The 25,211-nt window shown below is 34.5% G+C and overlaps 1 protein-coding gene across 1 annotated transcript in view; it reads left to right on the top strand.

The window, feature by feature from the left end:
- LOC110374410 (teneurin-m) overlaps nt 1–25,211 on the top strand; it is a 410,181-nt gene that overhangs the window by 24,073 nt on the left and 360,897 nt on the right. The window contains exon 2 of the mRNA XM_049840849.2: nt 17,836–17,914. Coding sequence (XP_049696806.2) covers nt 17,851–17,914 — 64 coding nt within the window. The 5' untranslated portion in view covers nt 17,836–17,850. The remainder of the gene's footprint in view (nt 1–17,835; nt 17,915–25,211) is intronic.

Here is a 25,211-nt window from a genome sequence, read left to right as displayed (position 1 = left end):
TCTCTAAAAGTGACAATGCAACAGCAAGCGGTGACTTTGTGCATCGGACATGAACTAACGTCATCAAAGGGGACAATGAATGGTACAGTATACCCACTATACCCCTGTTGACAGTCCACCCCTGTCGCGCCGAATTTATTCTACCAACCCCTCGTTTTCCGTAAACCTAATAAAGATCAGTGCTAGTCAACAGAATGCCGGTTAAGAACTGCGAATCCTTGAAGCCCCCAGATTTCGCCGAGATAAATCTTAATTCAATTTGCAGAAAGGGAAACAAGGAATTTATAATTAAATGATGAGTGTTAAATATTTTGTTATTTCCTCCGACGTGACCTTGACTCTGAAATGAGGTACAAATGCTTTTGTATTCAAAACAATTCACAAAGCAGGAATACTAATCATTCGCAATGATAACTTGTTGAATGATGCTCGTGAACTGCTATTTCTCTTTTGAACTTTCTTGATTCTTTCAAACAGAAACTGAAAACTTGATGTACTCGTTTTCACAGACATAAAAGTAAATAGGTAGGTACATTCCGAAAGTTTCGTTCCGTTCCTCGTTTTTGTTACTTTTGTTTCCACATCATTTGTAAACTTTTGAATTAACTTCGATTTGTTTTCTCTAAGTTTACTCTCGACAACTAGAAATAGATGGAGTGACTATGACACTAGATAATTGGTTGGTAGAGGTACAAAAAGAACAACCCTTTTTATTAGCTTGTTTGTGTTGTCTTTCTAACAAAACTTGTTAGACTAGGTGAGTAACAGACAGGAAAAAAGAAACAAAATCCAACCCTTCCAATTTGAATAAGTCATATTTTTACTATGTTCGTTGTAAAAGACATACTAGACTAAGAAGCAGAAAGGTTGCTTTCAATCAAATGACATGATCCACACATAGAACGAATACAAAGCGAAACCCATACCACTATAATGCTAGCTATTTAAAACGAAGCCCCAAAATGCTATTACATGACCGGTAAAAAGCTCACTAAGTCGACTCAAAGCAAATAATGTACTGAACGAATTTTGTAGGCGTCTGAAGTTAAAAAGAGTCGATGGAGCGTGTCTAACTTGCCGATATTTCTCTATCGCGTCATAATAGTGAGCGTTTGACACTTGGCTGGAAGGCTTGACGGCCAAAGCGACTTAACTTTAATTCCTTTTACAATCGAAATTCAATCCTACCTGTTTGACATAAAGTGCATGTTACAATTCAAGGCTTGGGTTGTTACAGTATCGTGTTTTGATTTTTTGTCAGGTTATCGATGACTGTGGTTCGTGTACTTTTCTTGGTCAATTGCAGAGGTATAATTACTTTTATCTACATTCAGATGTTTTATAAGTTCATTACATGCAACAACTCTTGTGCCTGCATTAAACTTAAACCTATTTATTTTGACATCATCGGTCCCGAATTCTTTCTCTTCATTTAGATCATCAGTACATTTAGTTCAAAAATCAGTGTTGACATGTAATTTAATGTTTTCTTCATGTAGTTTCTCGTTCAGCCCCATATCATCAAGTGCCCGTATGTTAAGCTCCCGCCACTACTCGGGTTGATGCAAGGGGACTCGATGTCAATCAATCATTGCTATCAATTCCTTTCAAACCTCATTTCTTGTACATACAGTGTAAGGGACTTTTATGTGAAGTCTTGAATGGCGTGATTGTGTATTTACGTTAGTGCACGGTATGGTTAAAAGTGAGACCGAATTTTCGCTAATGTGTAGTTTAATATGACGTTATTGCTTTTGCCACATCGTTCCTTTCATCTTTAGGTTTCAATTTGAAATTATGAATTATTCCGATTTATTTTATTAGACATGGATAAATTCATTTATCTCCGCTATGCACTCCCATAATATCATATAAATAATAAATGTCAAGAAAAGGATCGAGGAAATACCCTAAAACTCATGGAAATGTAAGGAAATGTTTGAAACCATCCAAATCAAACAAGGTCACATGATATTTCCCATAAAATAGTGACGTTGCTCACTAAAGAGGAAAAATATTACTGTCAATCTGGCTCCAAGGAGCAATATTTAAATTCTCGAATATTCAAGATGGCGGCCAATGGCGGCTTTATCGTTCGTATAATAAATCATCCGCTGTCATGTTGGTGGAAATACGAGATTTTTATTCTTAGAAGTTATGTCTCAATTTGCGTTTAAGTAAAGCAAACTATTGGAAGGCAGTAGAAATATAGAATTAGTGGAACTTTAGTATCTATACTTCTAGTTCAGTTTCAGTGCATAAAAGATATAAAATTTTCACTTCGTGGAACACTATGAAAATCTATTCGACGGAGATTGATATGAATCCTTTATACAGGTTTTTTATTTTTTTCTAGAGAAAAGCAAACAATAAGGATTAGTATACTCGTATTACACTTTACAGTAGGTAATGAATGTATTTAATTACCACACGCAACGTTTTAAATGTTTTGTGTAAAACAAACTGCATGATTAGGTATTGTTCACACCATAAACTAAACAGAATTAGTTGAGACCCGATTTTTCTAAATGAATAAAAAAATTCGACGTAGGTTAAAAAATGCTGCTTATTTGTTACAAGTGGGTGCAATATAGACTCAAGCCGATTTTTATTGAATAACACCATGCAAAAAAATCACGGCTACATTTGCAGCATTTTCCTCGCTGAAGATTTCACCATTTTCCTCCATACAAACAACAAGCCTATTCAACACTGCCAAATAAATGAAAACGTAACGAAAATCCCGCCGCACACGTGTCGTTGTACGCACGTCGACACAATCAAAAGGAGAATAAAATCGCGCGACTGCAACGCGACTACACGTTTTATAAGCGGACATTAGGTACGCGACACACGTACGACACATTAACGTACACCGTGCGACATACGTGACCGCCAGTCGATGCAGAGGGCCGACTCGATTCAATAATCTGTGCTCTTTTTGTTGTTCCCTGTTTACTTGTTTTGACTGAATATTTTTTGCGGTCGTATAATTGTGATGATGTTCAAATTAGGTTATATTGTTGAGTCAAACTTTATCAATTTTGTGACAAAAGAGATTATACCACTCGTTATATCATACAATATTTTTTACATACACAGTTTTTGCTGTCACATCAAAGTACTGCAGATCATAAGTCTCTCCAGCATGTTTGCACATCCACAATTTAAATAAGTCAGCAAATTAATTCAAATTATTCCCTAATTCCGGTAACCGCGTCTCAAGAAGATCAATAGGTACCTACATTTACATACACAGAGCCATTTTCGATAAACGCAGGCGTTATTAATGAATTCATTAGCGTTGACGCGTTCAGGCTGACATTCGATTAATACGTATTAATTACAATGCTAGATCACCTGCCGGATTATACGTATTAGTCTTTAATGGTTCTAAGTAATGCTCTATTGCCTAAATTACGTTCTAAGTAAAACTAAGCACATTCATCCCTTTGAAGATCTAAGATTGTTCTTATGTGTAATTAGCAGCAGATAAATGTGGTTTACGAAAGAAAAGCTTTTTCGAACTGTAAAAGAAAATGGATATTCATTTGTTAGATTAAAGCCGCTCGGTGAGTGTGGAAAGTTATTTTCGGTTACACAAAAAATCTTGTATTTTTTTTGGATATGGCTTAAAACATAATTCATAAAAATTAAAACCTACCGCAAAACTCTAAAGAACTTTAATATTATATTAACTTCTTACCCTCATACGCAGAACAAAACCAAATATTCAGAAAAAAATGAAGATATTGTTTTTTTTTTTCAAAGGTCAAGGTCATTCTCTAAACTTTTTAATCTATGTCCCAATTCGTCTTGTGTGGTTGCCGGATGCGGATGTCGGTGCGCTTCTATCAGCCATGTCGTTGTTTTAGTTGCCACCGACGACTGACGTGCAACGAATTGACGTTCACGACGTGTGATGTCAAACGGTAGTGACAAATTTATTTTTTTCGAGCTTAGAGATAGGTGACAGAATACATTGCGGCTTGGTGTTGGTTTCATGTCCTGCAGCGATGGTAAAAGTGGCAATGAAGCTGATAATACTGATGTATAGCTGTTTTATTTGACCTTTCTGGTTTAGTGACATTTGAAATTACAAAAGTATCTCGCCCACAAAACATGGTAAAAATTACACGTATTATAATACGCATCCTGACTGAATTCTTCAAGCAGTAATTTTAATTAAATAAATTGCCAAATTATTCAATTACTTTGGAGTATCTACATAAAATAAGCTTGTTTAGCGTAACTTTAAATGCAAACATCTAATGTCAGGACGAAGTATGTGACGTTTCACTAAAACTGAAGTTGGTGCAGACTTTTCAAGTACAGTCTAGTCGAGTAGGTTTCACCTTAAGTTTGCGGACAAACATGTTTACACCTGCTATTACAAGCTTAGTTTTATCTTTGGGGATTTAAAAAAAATACTTCTTCGCTACTACTTACATTTACTAGGGATAGTTATTTTGAGTGTATTTTGTTCTGTGGTATTAGCCACACTTTGTATTTTACCTTTTAACTTTTTAGTGTTTTTTACCTGTACATACGTAATCTATTTTTTAAGGAGTAACCATGTCATAGATTTTATACTACACTGTCATCAACATCTATTTACTGATACTCGGTATCGGCTTTTTAATTCTTAGAAACCGTTATAAATAGTGTAGTGCACAAGATGCGGACTATGTATACTCGTACACCAAACTATCCTACTAGCTAAGCCTGAATGTGACCTGATTATAAAATACGTTTTCAAACAGCTATCAGCATTAATTTATGCAAAGTTTAAATAAATTCAATTTTTACATCACATCATCGCGTACTTTCAGAAAACGGGCGCACGCTTCCCAAAACTTAGTCCTGTTCGTCTTACAAACGTTTTCAACTTTCTAATTAAGTTCAACAAGTCTTGAGTTAACATTTAGACGCGCTGATTAACTGCTAAGATGGTTGCAGTAACTCAAATGTAGCCGGTCTATAAATAAGGATAACATTTGGAGAATGAGCACTTGGAGTTTTGACTTAGTCAAGGAGTTACTAAAAGGCTATAAGTGAAGACTATAATTGGCCCATTGAGTGAGTTTAGAGTAGTTATTTACAAAAAAATGATAAACCATGAAGTATGTTATGAGCTTATGTAATAACAAAAAACAATCATATTTTTGCCATATCAATACTGGATAAAAAATAAGTACAATTATATCTTAAAACTCGCGAATTAAAGATCACGTCTGTTAGTCACACAATTTACACCAATCAATAAATCGTCATAGAATATCCAGTCCACTCCATATTATAAGTTTATTTACAAAACTATTTCAATAAACAAAAACAAGGAAAGAAAGAACTTGACCTCTTAACCAAAAAGGTCAAGGTCAAAAAAATATAAAATAATCCAATTAAAAAAAAAAAACTTGTGTCTCAGCCCGCTTGGGAAATCAAAGTCTTGAGGCAACGTGAAGCCTACGACGAGAATTTATGGTAGAACGTCAAGGGAACGGATCGAATCGTACCGGGATGCCTAGCACACACGCTGAATACGGTATCGAGAGGGTTTTTAGCTTCAGCAGAGGTAAATGAAGGGTTAAATTTGTGATTGTATGAGTTCAACCACTGGTGCTTTCTTTGGGCGGTTTCACGTTCCTTGAATGTGTTTAATTTTGTTTCGTTTAATGAATAAAATCAACGAGAAAAATTGATTTAAGTTTCACAGACTATTTAAAAAGATTTGAGGACAAATCAAAATTAGAAAAGGTTCTAGTAGTGTCCTGAAGAATAAAAATGTTAAGCTTAGACAAAATGTTTTTACAGGTTTCGCAACAAAACAAAAACAAACCACATTTCTTTTACAAAACTTATACACGTGTTCCCTTAAAATACGGACAAACCACTATCCAATTTCACACACAGAAACATCTTGTAAACCAAAAAAAAGGATGTATGAGAAAAAAAAATATTATACCGAGAAATATACGAAATGTCAACACGTCTTTAAATATTTATGACAAAAGGTGCTTAGGAAATCTTTCGGAGTACAAAAGCCATATTGATTTTGCTTGTTATGTCCCAATGCATAATGCGAGCTGCTGAATATTGTATGGTCCGTGGAGTGTGAATGGTACGGAGCCAGGGCACTTTGGCTTACCCTTTTTTTGTTTTTTAACTACATACTAATAATCTTATTGACACTGATGTTTATTGATTTTAAGATAATTAAGTACTCGTTTTGGGATGGAACGCTCAATTGGTTCAGGCTTAAACGTATTCGGCTGTCGTTAGTCTTACCAAGGAATCAAGTTTTACAGATACCTGTGTTGAGGAGGTCAGATGAGGATAAAGACGAGGAGGTTAGATAGGCAGTGGCTCTATGTAAAACACACTTCTCATCAAGATTATTCGAACACACAAAATAATCTTCAACTACAGCAGCTAACCCAAAACTTTATCATCAAAACTTGCAACATTTCGTAACTTAAAACACTTAAGAACTTTATAACATGTTTATGTTTGTTTCCACATTTCCTTAATCGTCAGAAAAGAAAATTTCCTTCTTAAATTTGTCGTGGCAAGCGCTAAGACGTTCTTGTTAGTGAGACGTTCCCACAGGAGTGTCGTTGAGGAAGGAAACCTCCCTCTTGCTTTCTACAAAATTCTACTCCAGCTAAATTATTATTTTTTTACTAAGCCAACATATTTCCTACTTGTTAAAACTGCAGGAATACTCAGATTTCTTTTTGGTCTTTCAGATGAAGTGGTGCCTTTGGTAGCTTTAAGTAAAGGGTTCTGGTGGGTTCTTATTTATTAAAGTATTCTGTACTGGCAGTTTCTTTAGATTTTTATATAGAGCAGTCGTATTTTAATGTGGTTGAACTTTTTCCGTGGCAATTAAAACATACGTATTTTTAGTCATTTAAAATGTTGGAAAAAACAACAAAAAGAATATCGAGTTAATCTGCAGACACACTGGACATTAATATTTGTATTTTTTTAAACTTATTTGATGGCGACGACGAACTGTAAATAAATAACATCGCAGGCTCCAATCTGAAATATTCAGTAAACAATCCAGACGTCGTACACTACATCCAAACTCCTTCATAAATATTCTTTAAAATCACTCATTTATTTACATTACACAGTTATATATCACAAGAAAGTTTAAAATTCCCCGCAATAACAAAACCCGCACTGGCGAATGTTACATGGCTAGTACAAAAGTGGGAGAACTTGCACGGAGTAGGGGTATATTAAACTTTCCGTCTGATTTATGACAGTTTATTGTTTTTGCGGGTAGAACCCTCGTGAACGCCCTTGGCGACAGTTTTTTGTGGTGGATTTTAAAATTCGCACTATTTTATTTGATTTTCTTGCCGATGCGAGAAAGCGTGGCGGATTTGAAGTTATGAAAGCGGTTTTTTGGATAGACATGTTTTTGAAGCTGATCGGACTGAGTCTTAGCTTAAACTTAACTTTAAATCAATATCTTTTTAAACTGAAGAACAGAGTGCTTCTAGAAAAGAGTTCTTTGTAATCGTGTGACGCGGATATCATTAATTTCGCAACGTAATTAATTTCTACAAACTAATAGATAGTCATGTTTATTTCTGGATATCGTACATGACGGATCAGGTGTATTAATAGAACTTTGAAATAGTAAACTTACTAGGGATGAGAAATTGAACGGGGTATAGCCAAAAATAGGCATACAGCTGAAGGTCAATCATTCTCTCACCACCAACTAAATACGATATCATGACAAACTACTTGAAGCAGAAACTCGTTGGAAGTTTACAAGAATGGCAAGGCAAATGGCAAGTTATAATTAGGCTGAAATTAATTGATGACAATTTTGTTTTTGTAATGGAGCTCCATCTGAATCCTAATTTGCACAAAATCTAAGAAATCAAATAGGAACTAAAACCTATTTTGCTACAATAACTACTTAGAGCGTTTCTGATTTCTAGTAACATAATCCCTGTTAGGTTCAGAACGGCTTTCGATCTTAGGTAGATGTAACTGAATATCAAAATGGTTAATAATTTATTAAATGGTACAAAGCTTACTCCAGTGCTTTCTTTAATTTCTACTAATAACCAACTCCTTTTTTTTACTGTGCTAAGTTTAGTATTTTCATTAACGATTTTTAATAGTATTTATTTCAAGATCTGGGCTTCGTGTAACAAACTACATGGAACAGTAACAAACGACTTTTCTTCGACCTCATTCTCCAAAGACATATCGACTTCAAAAATAATTGGAACACCTCAAAGCATACAAACCTAGTGCAAGTATTCGAGTAAGTTACAGTACTAAGTAAAAGCACTCTAACATAAACCTCGGGCATAGCACAATAGATGAAGTAGATATAAAGTTTAAGCAACGACATGTGCTTCCTACAAAGAGTTTAAATGTGTGGTATTAAAAAGAAATCTAAGCTATGTTACGAAGTGCCGAGTCTTGAGCTCTTGTAGGCACGTGAGGTTGTCGATAAAAATTATTGTCGATGATTTTTTAAAATATTAGAATAATGTAACCAAACTAGCGAGTGAGTCTATTAATTAAAAGACAAATTCATATACAAAATGTAGGTTGTATTATTTTAAATATATAATCGGAAAACTGCTTGACCATCCATAATAATTAATACAGATAATTAAAATGAGATACATAACTCAAAGTTTCTTAGTAATCAGCTTCCGCTTTTCCGAAATGATCTCATTAATAACAGAAAATTAATTATTTTAATGTAGACACCTTTGAAGTGTAGGCAAAGGCCAGTAAATATTAATTAAGCATTTTCGGCTTTACAACTTTATAGCGACGTATTTTTATGTTTTTCATCCAATTAACAGTTCTTTTGGAGTTTTGGGGGGGTTTGTTATCAATATGATATCATTTTGTCAAGGTATTTGTTACTAATGATGTTATTGATACACAAAATATTTTTTTAACAAAAGCAAAAAAGGACAAGTATCGAATAAAATTAACCTTCGAATAACAGCTCACTAAACTATCGATATGCAAATCTTTTTTCACAGCCCGTCACTATTTCACAAGACGAAGACGATAAAGAAGGACGGATATAATGTAGTGCTTTCAAACATTGAAGCGAAGTTTGCCTACAGAGGAGCAGACAAATGACAACCGGCCTGAGGCGGGGAGCTGCGATATTAGAAGCCTTTAAGATGGGAAAAATAGCAACTTTTACTTGAGGTAGTTTTTGTATGGTGTTTGATGGAAGACGTAGCGTGTTGACTGGTTCTTGCGCGGAGCATATTGCATATTTTTGGTTTGAATGATGAAGGTTCTCCGTGTGGTGTTTTGTTTTAGCAATGGCACCAAAAGTCGAAGAGAAAAGTTACGTTTAACTGTTAAATTGTAATAAAACCTCAAGTTAAATGATTACATTACTAATTATCATTTGAAGGATTCTAACTTCTATCAACCAAACATCTAAAGCCACACTGACCATCTCTATATGCCAAAGACCAATGAAAAAATTACATCTTACCAGCTATTCACTGATATAATCTACTGTCATTAACTTACTGGTATATTATTGTCTAGCACACATGAAAAACCGCGTGCAACCATACCTTAGTCCAAACGCCATGCATAAGATGGCAGTGATGTTCCACTTCGGGTACGCCGTGAGAAAGAATTGCCGACGACATTTGTTTCGGCACTGCCTGATGCGCTTGTTTTGTAAACTTCAGTTGCGAGCGTATCCCTGTAGCTTTTCAAGTTATTACGTATAGATAGGGAGAAAGAATTTTATCGGAGCGTTAAGTTTCGTGTGCCTATCTGTTTTTGGTTTGGAATATGTTAAAGAATATTACTGCATTGAATTTAGATGATGCCTTCAACCGGGTTCCTAAAGAGAAGGAGCTAGGTTCTTAATTTAAACTTACGCATATAATTTGAAGACGATGTTATTACGTATACCTAGATAGAGAGACAGAATTTCATCGGAGTGTTAAGTTTCGTGTTCTATTCTTGGTTTGGAAGAAACTAAAGAATATTGCTGCATGGATTTAGATGATGCTTTTTAACCGACTTCCTAAAGAGAAAGTGGTTCTCAATCTTAGCTTACGCATATATGATACCATCATCTGCCTGGTCTTTTTAAAAATTTGTTGGGAAATATTGTTGATAATTGTTGTTTAGGGAAATGATATCACTGTACAAAAATAACCAATTACGTACAAAATTAAGGTTCCGAGGTCAGTTACAGCCCAACCAACAATTTTGCCCTATAACCAAACCTTATATCTCAAAAAAGCTGGGTGAACGATGTATAAAGGATTCGGTGGTGACTGATTGTTGTGTAAAAGCGTTTGACAACACATTTTGGCTTTATAAGTTTATACAGCAAAAACGACCTATTAAGAATTGATGTAAAGGTTTACTTCACAACATTATATAGCTGTTATAGTCAGGCGTTATAGCAACCTCCATTGTTACTAGTATACAACGATAGAACTTTATAACAGTGTTTACTGTCGCCCTGATGCGCCTGATTTACGCAATAAAGGTTCGAAACGAACTATGATGTGTCTTTCGTTGTAGTAGAGATGACAACTCAAGAATAGGACGATATTGTGATATTGAGACATTTTAGATCGTCGTTACAGTACATAGTACTATAGTGGTCCCAAAAAGTCTACAACAGAGTGATTTGTTGATATAACTGAGTGTCAAATTTTATTTATGTAGCTTAATTGCCATATAAAAGGTTGTTAACGCTCGTTATAGTTGTAGTGATAAACTTATCACAAAGACACTTTTTTAGAAGAGTATTGTTTTTTTTATAACTATTATAGTCCCTCTATTACACAATAGTAGTATAACGGAGCTCTTATCTCTTTTAAAACATTATTACTGCGTATAAAAGTAGGCTAGCAATGCTTTTAAATGCTAATTCAGTTTCGTAAAGGCACTTCTATCGCTCTTCTACAACAATATTGACATTTTGATTCAGCGTAATTAATGCGACAACCAATATTTTTTGAAGACCCAATTATAGAAAATGGTTCCGTACAAAATATAGTTCACGTCAATGAACAAATGGAGAATTATTCAAATGGTTACAATGATTCTAGATGTGACAGTTTTTCAGGTCAGGCTTTTCTAAGTTTGTATGTACTTTCTAAGTATATCTTGGACACCAATGGCTGATAAAAAAGGTGAAGGAAAACATCTTGAGGAAACCTGGACTATAAAGTCTGAAATCACCAACCCGCATTGAGCAAGCGTGGTGATTAATGCTCAATCCTTCTCCGTGTATGAGGAGGCCTGTGCCCAGCAGTGGGACAGTAGTGAGTGAGGCGGCGCGAGGCGCAGTGTGGGAAACAAAATTAATCGGGTGGAGACATGTAGGCACGTAGGTTTAATGCTTGCCTTGCTATGTAAACTTCAAAACAACGTAATTAATAAGAGATATTTTAATTTTTCTACAATTAATAAATAGTAAAATACCTAATGGATTTGTAGTACGAAAAGTTTTTTTAGCCAATAGGTAGAATAATTAATCACAATAATAACATTCATCAGGGATGTAGTGGTCATTAATAGACATAATACCGCAGCCCCGACACCAGAAAAAAATGAAGCTTGGTAAAGATATCATATATTTTTTGCGCATGAAGTGCCTTGGTAAAGATGAATTGGTATGTAAACCACAGTTAACACAATTCTTATTTAACAGAAAATGTGTAATTTCCCACGGCCATTCCACTTCCGCAAGTAGCTTGAAGTCGTCACGAGTCAAAAACTTATCGATGTCTATAATGACTACCATTTTGCAGAACATTACACTGAAAAAGAAAAAAACAACACTATATTGACAAACTTTGGAAATTAAAAAAAAAAATTGACAACCTCAGAGTATTCAATAATAACTCTGACGTCGTAGTACCTGCAGCTGTATAGTATAAACCCATGTTTTCTGACGTGGTATTTTTATTTGTTTAATAAAAAGTATTCATCACATTATGGAATAAGGACAAACAACAAAACAAAGAAACAAGCTCAAAAGGAACCCTAATTTCATGTAATGGTGGTTGTAATATCTATGATAACGAGTACTATAATAGAGTTTAGGAAGCTGGAAGTATATGTATGACTTAAAATTCGTAATTGTTTTAGTTAAAGCTCATTACTTCGAAGGGGGCATTCAAATATTGTCGTAAACCCATATATAGTTTATCAGTAAAATTACAGGCGCACGTCATTTTCCCCGTAAGAGACGAATAACTAGATTACAAAATAATATCTAACTTACCACGGTCTCCTCGTCTCTTCTGATTTATCTTTTATTTCTCTTCTAAATAAAACACTGCAGCAGCGTGAACGAATGTAAAATGAATGAATGATGAATATTGTAATAGATTCATGAACTCTTCTACAGTTCTTAAAAAGTGTTTAGTAGTGTTGCTGTGGCTTGTATGTCACCAAATATAGAGATTGCGTTACTGTTACATCACTGCAACGGGCCCAAATTGTCATGCCTGATATCGTTATAGTTGTACTTTAAGACTGAATGGAGATATAATTGCGCCACTTTCTTTGTAGGTGCACCTTCTTTGGCCTTTTATTTGACCATCGATTAGTTTTTACAAAACGTTCTATGGCCTTCTATACAACTAACTTTTGCTGGTTGGGAGGTAAGTATCAAAGTGTTTTCTTGACGAACTTTTTGAGACTATTCGCGATAAAATACTACAAATACTTAAAATACAAATAAACTATGGAGATAAAGAACAATACGTTTAGAGGAAGCCTCACAACTCGTGACACGGGTAATGCCAAGAATTCACCAACCTACGCCTACTTCTGAACATTCTATATTTACTGGAAACGTTATCGAGTACCGTTGTCGTGTTCACTGGTTTATCAACAGACTTATTTGTGAATTTGAGAGTTAATTAAATTGGATTTAGTGGAATTACTGTAAATGTAATCTTAAGTTGACTGTGATCAGAATTTCCGGGTATAATTTTAGAAGATTCTGAAATAAACATTTATATTATGATATAAACCTTAAACCTCCTCTATAACAGAAATATTCTCTATTGAAAAACATATTCTTAAAAAGCCGGCTCTCATACAGTAAAAATCACTATATATCTTCATAACTGCGAACAGCCCCCAAAATCTTTTTGACGCGATACGTAAAATCATGAACGCATTGTCCTAAACTTAGGATTCTTTAACCGAAATTTTCAGTTTTTTTTTTTAATCTGGCTCCCATACCCCAAAAATTCAAACTATAGGTATCAACACAACTGACGAGCAAAAAATGTTCAGCCTCCAAATATAAAATCATGAACGCATTGTCCTAACTTTCACACGAGACACTTCCAGCACCCTTTTCCATCTACGCATAGATATAGTCGAAATAAAAGTGGCGACAACGGCGTCTGGCTACAGCTTACACTTGAAAGGCTTCGGCTAGACGGCACGACTAATTGTCGACACTACTATTGTCGTATTTGGATGCGTATTTACATGTCTGACTGACGTGCCTTGTAATTATATGTAGGTACGATCGAGACGGTTGAATAAAAAAGGTTGTTTTTTTGGGAGGGTGGTATGTTTTTGGTAATGTGATGTTGATAAAAGTAGTCTTCAGTGGTTGGTTTCTGTAACTGAAATTATGTTTATTGTGAGTGTGCACGTATATTTAGCTCTAATTGTGTATCTGTTTACAAACCTGCAAAATAGAATAGTTAGCGTTATTTTCACGGAAACTTCTACGGGATGCCGAATTGTTTTCATTTTCAATTTTTTTTATCGTCTTTTTGTTTACTTTTTTTAAATTCCCTCTTTAGCAACCATGTTTAATGTGATGTGCAGGTATATAATCCTGTTTTATTTTGTTCATCAAAAATTTTAAAGTGTCGACCACTTAATTTTGAGTACCTACCATCTAACTAGATCTTGATAATGTATCAAGTCATAGCCCTCATTGTCTACGAACTTTAATATTTCCCCGGGGGCTTAAAAGGTCTGACAGTAGTTGTACATATGAAATCAAAGACATCTAGACATCTGTGGACAATATTCATAAAATATATAAAGTTTTATTACCTATCGGGGAGGAAGATTGACCTCAACGGTATGACATATATGTCTGAGTCTAGACATTAATTTATACAGGCTGATGATGATGATATGATTCTGACTGGCAATTAAAATAGCACAAAAAAAATATTATATGTATATCCATGTATCTTAATTTATTTTAGATTTGGATATTATACATTTGGATAGTATTTTTTATGTATTTATAATAATGTATGTAAATAAAAAAAGTTTAAAATGTAATAAGAGAATATCGTTTAAAAACACATTCGTCAAATTGTCGCTTAAACCATACAAAATCAACTAGACAAAATTTTAACTTACACTTTAAGAAACACCCGATCAATTCAACAAAACGAGCAAAACCGCAGCACAAACTAGTACGTAGTACTAATATAATTTAATTAGCACGTGACGTGAATAGACAAAGAGACAAATTAAATGTTGGATTAAGGTATTCCGCACGGGGTGATTCTGTTGATTGATCACTTCAAAGCATATGTTCTGTTGAAACGGTTGGCCGCTAACTTATACGGTTTTTGGGTAAAATGTGGAGCTAGTTTTGTTTAAATAAAAGATTTAAGAACTAATTATTTTGACTTGCTCTTTAGGGTTTTTAATTTAATTTTTTAATTTATTTTTTAAGTGCCTCTTCATTTACACAGATGTCAAATATTTGTTAGTATATAAAGTTATAGTCACGAACGTTTATTTAAACTAGGCTAGTAAAATTAGCACTTTATCTCGTCAAAATAGCACCTTCAACCCATCTCCCTCATTTACTTTCACACCTTCGTACTTATAGAATAAAAATTAATACCGTAGTTTTCACAAGACATTGGGATGAAGTGAAAACAGTGTTATTTATACATACATAGGTACAGCACTTCCCCCGTAAGATTAAAAAATGTCACATTAAAGTCATCAACCACAAATAAACCTAAAAACTTCCCAGACTAGACGCACCCTTTTTTAACCAAATACCTTTCAAATTTTACTCGACGATACAAAACCGTGGACCTACCTAGCTATAAGCAGTACTGAGTTCAAATTGCCAGAGGTTGGCGTCGCTATGAAGAGTAGAGCAAACTTAGATTGGCGGGAGGCACCGTGATTGTTATCTTAATGAATGTGTTTTGGTAATATCTTGTAGACTCAAAGTTTAGCTTTCAAAAGAAAGTTAATGTAGTAGTGGTGGCTTACAATGTGGCGTTTGTAATGGTTTTGTGTGTGTGCTGTTATTTGCTGAAAGATTAGTAGATATGAAAATGAGTTATTTTATTTGCTGAATTATAAGTTTGCAGAGTACCTATAAATGCCATTTACCCATGTAGGAGTTAAGTTTTGACTCTCATTTAATATGGAGTAACTGTCTGATTAGCCTAAACAACCAAGTTTGCAAGAGTTTAGAAAAAATGCACGAGAATCACATGGTAAGATTCTTAGTCATTAATTATCTTGAAAAAATGGCGGAAGTCGAATGAAGAAAGAACATAGTAGTTTTTTAAACTAAGAAGTCTACAATCAAAAGCAAAAAGTTTGAATCAGAAATATTAGTCCCCAATTTTCTACTTTTTGCATCATCGCACTGTTCTCTATCTTGGCTACACTTTTACTATCACGGTATTCAAGTCCATATTCGATAAAATTACGCCCTAATAATAAATCATCTCTAAAAATAACTACCAAATAGACAGCAAACTTCCAAGACAAAAGGAAGTAAGCCAATAATAACAGCTACTTGAAAACAAAAGATCAAACTGCTATTTTGTAATAAAAGAAGCAATTACTTACTACAGCAACGAAGTTCCAAGGCAACAGTCTATATTTTATAATCGGATTATTTCTACTATGTCTGCCACTGTGCAATGCAATACAAAAGGCATTCGAGTTTTCATGAACTCAATTTGAAAATTATGGACAACAACTTAAAATAGTGTTTGTAGAACGTTTGCTTTTAATTTTTAGTGGGCTAATTACAACCTATTTTTTTAACTTTTTTATATTTATGTATAGGTAGATAGAAAAGTTGAACATATTTTAAGCAACAACTAGTGAGGTCTGTCCGTCGATGTATTGTTTAAAAACAAACTAAGAACTATACCAACTTAGGTGTCTGCCTAAAACTATCTAATTTTCCTCCACAAAATTGAAGTGAAAAGTTATTTTCCCTTTACCATTATGCTAAGTGAAGCGACTAAGCTGCTGGTTTTCCATCAATTTATTCATTAACAGCTTATTCAGTTTTCGAATTTGACCGTCCACTGCGGATAGGAATTAGAATGAGGATTTTCCGCGCCACAAATCAATGATCCCGTACTTAACACTAGTTTGTATTCGACGTCGAAGCCCCCGTATCGATTTACTATATGAAACGCACTTTATACACACCGTTGCTGTCATGCTATCATTATTGCAAAACCGAAGTTTGTCTAACACTAACGGAACATCCTTGATTACGACGACAGGAGAAAGTCAACCCTATACCACATGTGTTGAAGTCTCAAATTGCATGATAGGGATAGTTGTTCAGTCGTTTCGCTAGTGAAGGGAAACACAGTCAATAAAGGCGGCTTAGTGGCATCGATAACTTTGTGTTTTGCGATATTTATGCGTTCCACTTGGCTCGGGAACACCTGTTTGTTTGTGTGCACGCCAGTGTGGGCAGATACTGGAATTTGTCTTGTCGATTATTGTTTGCTTCCAAAAGACAGCTGTATCGACGTCATTGACATCCAACCACTCATCCAGCAGTCTATACAGCAGAATACACTTTTGGTCACCTATGTGTAAGATCAATATCGGAAACGAAGGACAAGTAGAAGTCTTACAAACCTCGCGCCCATATTGGGAAACCTAAATTAATCAATAACTTTTCATGCACATAATAATGCGAACTATAAGATGCACGCGTTTACGGGATTTTAAAATATGTGTTTTTATATTAAACCATTTCTCTTTTGAATGAATTCTAAAGTGCCAAAAAAAAACTAATTAGAAAATAAAAAATCAGCGCTGAATAAAAGTGCTTAATTAACAGCCAAAATTATCGATACTAATGACAGAACTGCCCATCCCTACAGCCGCCTCCGTGCGTTTAACAGCAACATTCATTGTAATATTTGCTTTATACAATCTGTGTTGAATTTTGACTAGTCTGTTAAATAATTTAGTGAGGTTCGTTTCGAGTACACCGTGTAACAATACAGTCTAATTTGGTAGTTTTGTTGTATCAACTCGCACGTTCATGATAAATTCACGGTGTACGAAGCTTGAGTAATTAAACAATTGATGCTGGTCATTTTATTTACGTGGCGGATTATATTGATATATTACTTTGGAAATAACTGCAACATGTTATTTTGGAAACTCATAGCATTGCCAATGGCATATTGCATGCACATGCACTTATGTTTATGCTTACTCTATATTACAAATGTGAAAGTGACTCTGGCTGTCGTTCTTCTACTTCTAAACGCATGGAACGATTTAAAGAAATGTATTACATACATACATAGACCATAGCCTACGGAAGGACATAGGCTACTTTTCACCTAGCTTCGAGAATTAGTTCTCTTGAAATGCTGGTGAAACCGAGAGTAGAGCTGGTAAAAAATAAAGTTCAAAATGTAACTTTCTTATGCGTCAAGTTACATATTTCTGGAGCCTCTGAGAGTCAAAGTCTGAGACTCCATGCATTTTTGATATAGTAAATCAGTGTTTTTATAATTATATTCTTCTTTACAGGTGAGTGGTGTATGAATGATTAAAACGAGAAAAGGGGAATGGAAACTCGCTGGTGCGAGTAGTATGCTGTATACCCAAGGTAAGATGTACTTCTAATCAGAATATCTTTAAAATAAATTTAACTTACGATTTCAAGACTCACTAAATGAAACTATGGCCTAAAATGTTAATGCGGATCCATGAGCTACGTTTTTTTTTATATTAGCAATTTTAATTGGCCCAGGCGCCTCGGGCATCACTCGTAGTTATTAATACCTATTTATTCAAAAAAATTACCTTTCAATTTTTCGTAAAACTTAGGTACTAACATATTCCTCTAATTTTATTTCAGTCTGTTTAACGTAAAGATTACCAGACAAACACATGTACGCGTTGCTAATACCTCGCAGGACAACCCATCAAGCGCATCCCTTATAAATTATTAGGTAGGGATGTACGCTCAAGTACCTGGTATCCCTCGTTCAGTAGTCCCACGCATCGTTGGTTAGGAACCGCCTAGACGAGTTTGGTCGATTTCACACAATTCGCAGCAATATGTTGTCACAATTAAAGGGGTAGACATCTTTGGGTACAGTTGGAGATACGCTGCGTTATGCTAAAGCTATGGTTCTATAATTTAAATTGTAGTTACTTATTTGACTTAATCACATTACGTGGTCTTATGTCGTTAGTTGTAGAAAAGCCTTTTTTCTCTCTTACCTTACCTGAAATAATTTACTTGAATTAAAGTTACAAGTAGACAAAGCCATCTTGTTAATCAGGAGATGGAATAATGGCCTTTTAATACTGCATGCATACAGAACTACAACTGAGCTTTGATTCAACTACTTACCTTAGCGTATCACTACCGGTAGGTACCTCTTACAAGTTATCGTTCTTCAATATCTCAGAATACAATAGTTATCGCGTAATATCGCGTAGCTTCTTCTACGATAAAGTCCTAAAATCATGAATAGAATCTGCAAACTGAATAAAGGGTGTCTGCCAGGTGAGGGTGGAGGGTGCAAATGGTAGGCAGTCACGTCCTAAACAACCCCTAAACGAAGGGTAAACGGACGGAAATAAGTCCTTTTATTTAGGATACCTAGGGTTATAATTCTGTGCTAGTTTGTACTAGATTACTTTGTTTAAATTGGTTTAGGTTTCAGCCGTTTTGTCTCGACTGGGATAACAAGAACCTTTTAAATACATATTTTTGTTGAAGCATCATTTTTACTGAGTATCATTTTCGCAATCAAGTCTTATTCACGTTCGATTGGTAAGAAATAATATTCAAAAGTGTGTTATAACTTGAGGCATTTTCGAGACGAAATATGCGTGTCTCGGTGTATCGCACCTTTAGTAAAGTTTACCTCGAGACGGAGCTTGTCGCGCAATGAGGCACTATCCTTAGAAGGTAAGTTGTGTTAAAATCAAATTCACTCGATTTTTAAACGAATTCAAAAATAGAATGGGGTATGTATAGCGTTAGGCTCTCAAATATGATCCTAGTTGACCTAACCCAAGTTAGTTCTCAGAAAATAGCGGTGAAATGTTCAGGCTTAATTTAACAATTAAATATTAGCGGATACAGTATATAGAACGCATGTTTGAGCAATAAAACTAATTAATTCCTTGTACCTACTAATTGGTATCATAGCCTAAAAGTGGTATCATAATAAACAGCGTTAAAAGCCTGGTGCGAATTTAATATAAATTAGCTTTTAGCATATAGATTATATCTTCAAGAAAGTTATATTTAGCCTTAGTATGTTTATTTTTGAAGTAACCTAGGTGGCTGATACCGCGTATCATGTAAGTCCGTCCGTTACAGCCTTTTTATCGTCCCACTGCTGGGCACAAGCCTCCTCTCACATGGAGAAGGATGTTGTAAGATTGTTATATCAACAAAAAATCTCACACGGCATACACCTAATATTTTCGAATTTTATCTTTTTTTCCTTCCACGAAAACCTTGCGTGTCCTATCTTTCGGAACTCCTAGTAGGTGCAAGCACTACTAGGTTCCCCTACTGTCTCGCGCCAGACTACTTCAGACGCGTCTAGTGGTACCGAGTGGGTGTGAAAAGTACCTTATTCAGGTTCAAGGTTATATTTTAGTGCGTGATTGAGGTGTTTCACTCATTACTGTATGTGGGAAATGCGTGGGGAAATGCAACTGTAACTTTTTGTAATTTTTGTTGGGCAGATGTGTACCTTATATTCTAACTAGACGTAATGACGTAACTTCCTTTTTTCCTGTTTTTTTTTAACTAGCGACCCGCCCCGGCTTCGCATGGGATAGCAGTATTTCCCCACTATTTAATGGCTGTTGTTATGCAGTCTTCAATCACTCTATCTGTTAAAAAAAAACCCCTTGAAAATCGGTTGTGTAGTTTTGGAGATTTAAGCCTACAAAGGGACATAGGGACAGAAAAAGCGACTTTGTTTTATACTATGTAGTGATAAAAAGAGTTTTACAGTCGCTAGTGAGAAACTACCACACTCAAATTCATTACAAGCCATTTATAAACAGAACATAAAGTGTCAGATTACACGTTCCTAATCAATGCACTTTTTCAGTGCTTAGTTTACATGGACAGTGTGTCAAAGTAGCATTTTTGTGTGATAGAAGCAGGATCGTAGGCCGCGCGATTCAGTCTGCATATAAATTATTGAGTACCACTGAGTGACGAGACACGCGTCCCTGGGTACCGTTGTAACGGACTAGTGTACTTGGACGAGTAACTTGTCATAATAGGTGTATCTTTCATGACTAAAGAGAAGTGCTGAATATTGATCCACTAAAAAGAATTTATATATTTGGAATGAAACAAAAAGTGACAAAATGCAGAAGTGGATCGCCCACAAGTGTTTTTCTATTCAAATGCAAACATGCAGTACTTAGGTATCTTGTATTTTAATTATCTTGAATGTAGGTATATTATTATGAAGAAATCAAAGAGTTAGAGCTGTGTCATTTATCATTGCCATATATCGAAAATAATATAAAAATAACTACAAAGATAACGCGTAACTTCGACGACTTTATTCGAGCAATATTATGATGTTTGGTATAATCTAGGAACATTTTGTAATAATCTATATTTTTTTACCAAATAAACATAAACAAGCGAGTAATGCAAACGCAGCACAGTAGCAAGCACTCGGCACCCCATAACGGCAGACACTCTGCCGTAGTTGCGAGCGACGTATAAATAAGTTTGTATACACTCGCTACCAACCGTTCCGAAGGCTTGGGTTCTGAACCGACTTGAAAAACTAGACTTCCGATTTACATGGATAATGTGTTGCGCTGTTTTTTTGACTGAAAGTTTGTCTTTTGATAGAATCTACTGATATTTTAAAAGTTACAGAATAATCATAATGTATGGTTTGTGTCAATGAATATTTTTTTCTTTCTTTCTTTCTTCTTTCTTATAATAAGGATTTCTATTCAATCGCGCTATAAGAGTGAAGGAATAGGGAGTGCACCTGTGTCTGTGCAAATGACGACCGAATCGTCGAGGGAAAAGTGGTAGACTAGGTATATGAATAAGAAAGGCAAACATAATTTACACACACCATTTATTTCAAAACACACACGTTGATATAAATTAAGGCCTTAATTTAACTGAATAAATCTAAATGAACGTGCTCATCTCAGGAACTGATAGTTCGATTTAAAAATATCTTTCAGTGTTAGAAGGCTAAAAGTTACTTTTTATACAGGTGCGTGGAATTTCTACGATATGCAAGTGAAACCACTGGTAGAAGCTAGTTTAGAACATTATGAATACACGTCATTAATCATAAAAATGTGCAAATTGAACCATAGCTAGTGTATACGTCATAATTCTGTAGACTGTAGTCATAAAAGTTGGAAAATCAACAACATATAATCTCCACACTGAGTATTTAAAAGGCTGATGTTCGAAGAACACATGCATGTCGATCAATAAATCCCGCACTTTGTCATCTGTAATGAAAATATTATCTTCTATAGTAATATAATAAAGAGAAATATTTTTCCAAATAAGTCTCCAAAACTATTGAACTGAGTTGAAAAAAAAAATACTGTTGGAAACCTCTTCCCGAATAACATATTTTATGCCATCATTGCCACGACCTCTGAAGTAAGAAAAAACTAATTTAAAAAGTAAAGAAAGTAAGTACATATTGCTATCCAACGTGGCAATACTGCCAGCCTCTTTGGTGCAGTCCCAGTGGGCAGCGATGAGGAGGCTTTTTATGCAATTTTTAAATATTATTATTTATTTATATAGTAAGTGTGCATAATAAGTTAGATAAAATGTGTATATATTTTTTCAATTTTAAAAATTAATTTAAATATTTCAAATATAGTAAAAGTTTTTAGAAAAAACGATACTTTACCTTTGCAAATGAGATACTGTTTCTCTATAAGTTGTTTCATAGTATTAACTTCCCGAGAAGTCAAGTCCACAACTATGACTGATGCAGTCTTAATAAGGATGTGCGAACAAATATTTAAAAGGGGAGCGGCGCCCTGAAAAAACACATTGAAATTAAATCATCCGTTTTAACAAAGGAAATGGCATTTGCGTATCTAGAAAAGCTCGTCTTTTTTTACACGTCAATATTTTTGTAAAACACAATCTATTAGCACAATATATATAGCTAATAGCAAGATTGAAAGTCCCATATGGAGGCATTGGATATTATTACATACATTAAAATAAGCTTGCTAACATAGATCTTAAGTATTATGTATTACTAACAAAATATGGACAAAATAAGTCTGAAATAAAGAATTTTAATTGAATTAACTGTTTTTGAATTTCATTTTCTTAGTAGTATGCAGTCTGATAGGAGCAATTACTTACGTTTGTACTGTCAATTATTTCATAAATTCTAGTTATGTATATAGGTATGGAGAAGAAGTCTATCACTAGAATCTGAAATTGGAAACAAGGTGAAAGTCTGCAAAATATCACACTCTTTTTTCTATGAATTTGCAATAGTTATCTGTAGTCAGAATTACTGGCCGGAAAGTAGTTGATTTCGATGTAAGAAAAAAAAGCAGTTTGTGGCATTGATTTTTGTCTACTTTTTTATTATGTAGAAATATCGCTACTGACCAAATTGTTTTATTTTTAAGATAGACAATTGCTAAAAGACGCGTGAGAAGAGAAAAGAAGATCCTACTGCCTTTACACTCATACTAATATAACAATTTGTCAGTCTTAGTTCCTACTTAGAATAATTTTAGACCTCATTCATACCAACCATAGTTTTGACCGGTCGATCGGTGCTCTTCAAACAATCTCGCAGTTTCGTGTAGTTGGACATACAATTACGGAAATTCTTTTTTAAATCGTCAACACTTCCCAAAGTGTTGAATTTGGATAGATTTTTCTCTAAGCATTTTCTATTTTCTCTGACGGCATAAAACATGAGTTCAAGTACTACCAGTGTCGGTACAATTGTAGTTACAGATGCGATAGCATAGTAACCTTCGATTACTTTTAGAAAAATATGATGCCGGCAGAAATCATAATGACAATATACAAAGATCATCATTAGTGTAAATGCTTGATAAATGATCATTATAATTCGTGATATAGGTATATCGAAACATTTATCAGCAACCATGCTTTGTCGTATCGATTTCAAATCGTTTACATATTTCTGGATCCATTTAGGGTCAATTATTAAACTTGCCGTCGAATTAAGGAAATAAATGATAGCGAAAAAACTTAAACTGAGTGTAGCTGAGATGTTCTGGTACTCTTTTGTATAAATATGATTTACAGACACATTCAAAATCGTTAGAACGACGTATATTTTCGATAGCAAAATTATTTTTTTATTCGAACTGAATTCCGTATAAAAGCCTAGTGTAAATCGTGTAATTATAATACCGTTCACTGAGTATATGATTTTTAGGAGACTGTTGATTTTATATAGATATTTTAGAATCATGGTTTATGATAATCACTGAGTTTCGTTCCCAACTGAATACGTATACTGTGCTCAAAAGAAGAATGACCACTGAATTACCTTACGACCACGTTATATTGATCGGGTTACAATTTTGATGACAATCACTATATTTTTATCGTGGTTGGTGCGCCCTTGATCTACTAAAAATAGCCAAATAATTAAGCATGGAAATGTACTCGTGAAAACCCTCCATATATGCAGATAAATGTAATCGAGGGAATAATAAATCATATCTGTCTATTCTTTATTTTACACGTGTACTTTGAAGGACTCTTTTCATGAGTACATGTCTAGCTATTTTGTCAACCCATTAATATAGATCAATGGCGCATCAAACACGATAACAAATTTACCAAGTAAGGAAATAAAGTAAATAAACAAAAATATGAAATAATGACTTTCTTTTTTCTTCAGATATTATGAGTTGTTCGGAAATAACGAAAAGCTAGCTAGCAATTAATGAACATTCCCACCATTGCTTTAAGTTCTCTCTAAATTTAAAAAAATGACCCAAAGTAAGTATGATCGATTTTTGTACTAAACAAGAAAAATAAATAAAAATACTGACATGACCCAAGAATATTTTATTATAACATTAAGGGCTGATTTTTCAATCGCCAGATAACTTCTATCTGAGGAATATTTTTAACGTTTTGACAGCTTTTGTATGTAAAATATGTCAAACCGCCATATTTATTCCTCAAATAGAAGTTAACAGATGATTGAAAAATCAGCCCTTAATTATTAAAACTACAATAAGGCATAGGATTCACACATAGATGTTATAAGTTTAAATATAGGTAACGACTTAAAAAAACTTTTGTTATTTCTAGTTATCCAAAGAAAATCACCGTTTGTCTTATTTTACTTATTATAAACATATTATTTTTAACCAAAAAAGTGCGCAAACTGAATCATAGCGAGAGTATAACTAACAACCATTTTGAATGCAACTACATTCATGGCAGTATTAACAGAAAATAATCGCCACACTGTGTACTGAAAAGGTTGATGTTCAAAGAATAAATGAGTATCTTTCAACAAATATTTGACATCATCATCTGTAACATAAAACAAAAATTTATTAGTTACTTCCTATTTACTGAAGTTGACTGCCTCGTTGGTCTAGTGGTCGCAAACGCGGCTGCTGTGCTCGTGGTCTCGGGTTCGATTCCCGGGACGGGCCGCAATCGCTTTGTGGGTTTTCTTAAACTTTCACAAAGCAGCCCGTAGTCTGACAGTTGGTGATTGATTCACCCGTGCATCGGAGAGCACGTAAATGTCAATCCTGCGCCTGATCTCTTTCCGGTCGTGTCGGATTGCCGTCCCATCGGGTTATGAGAGTGAAGTAATAGGTAGTGCACCTGTGTCTGCGCAAATGCTGTTTCACTATAATATGTCCTGCACAGCTGG

The sequence above is a fragment of the Helicoverpa armigera genome, chromosome 10 (assembly GCF_030705265.1).
Source record: "Helicoverpa armigera isolate CAAS_96S chromosome 10, ASM3070526v1, whole genome shotgun sequence".
NCBI lineage: Eukaryota > Metazoa > Arthropoda > Insecta > Lepidoptera > Noctuidae > Helicoverpa > Helicoverpa armigera.
This window is presented reverse-complemented; position numbering and strand designations above follow the sequence as displayed.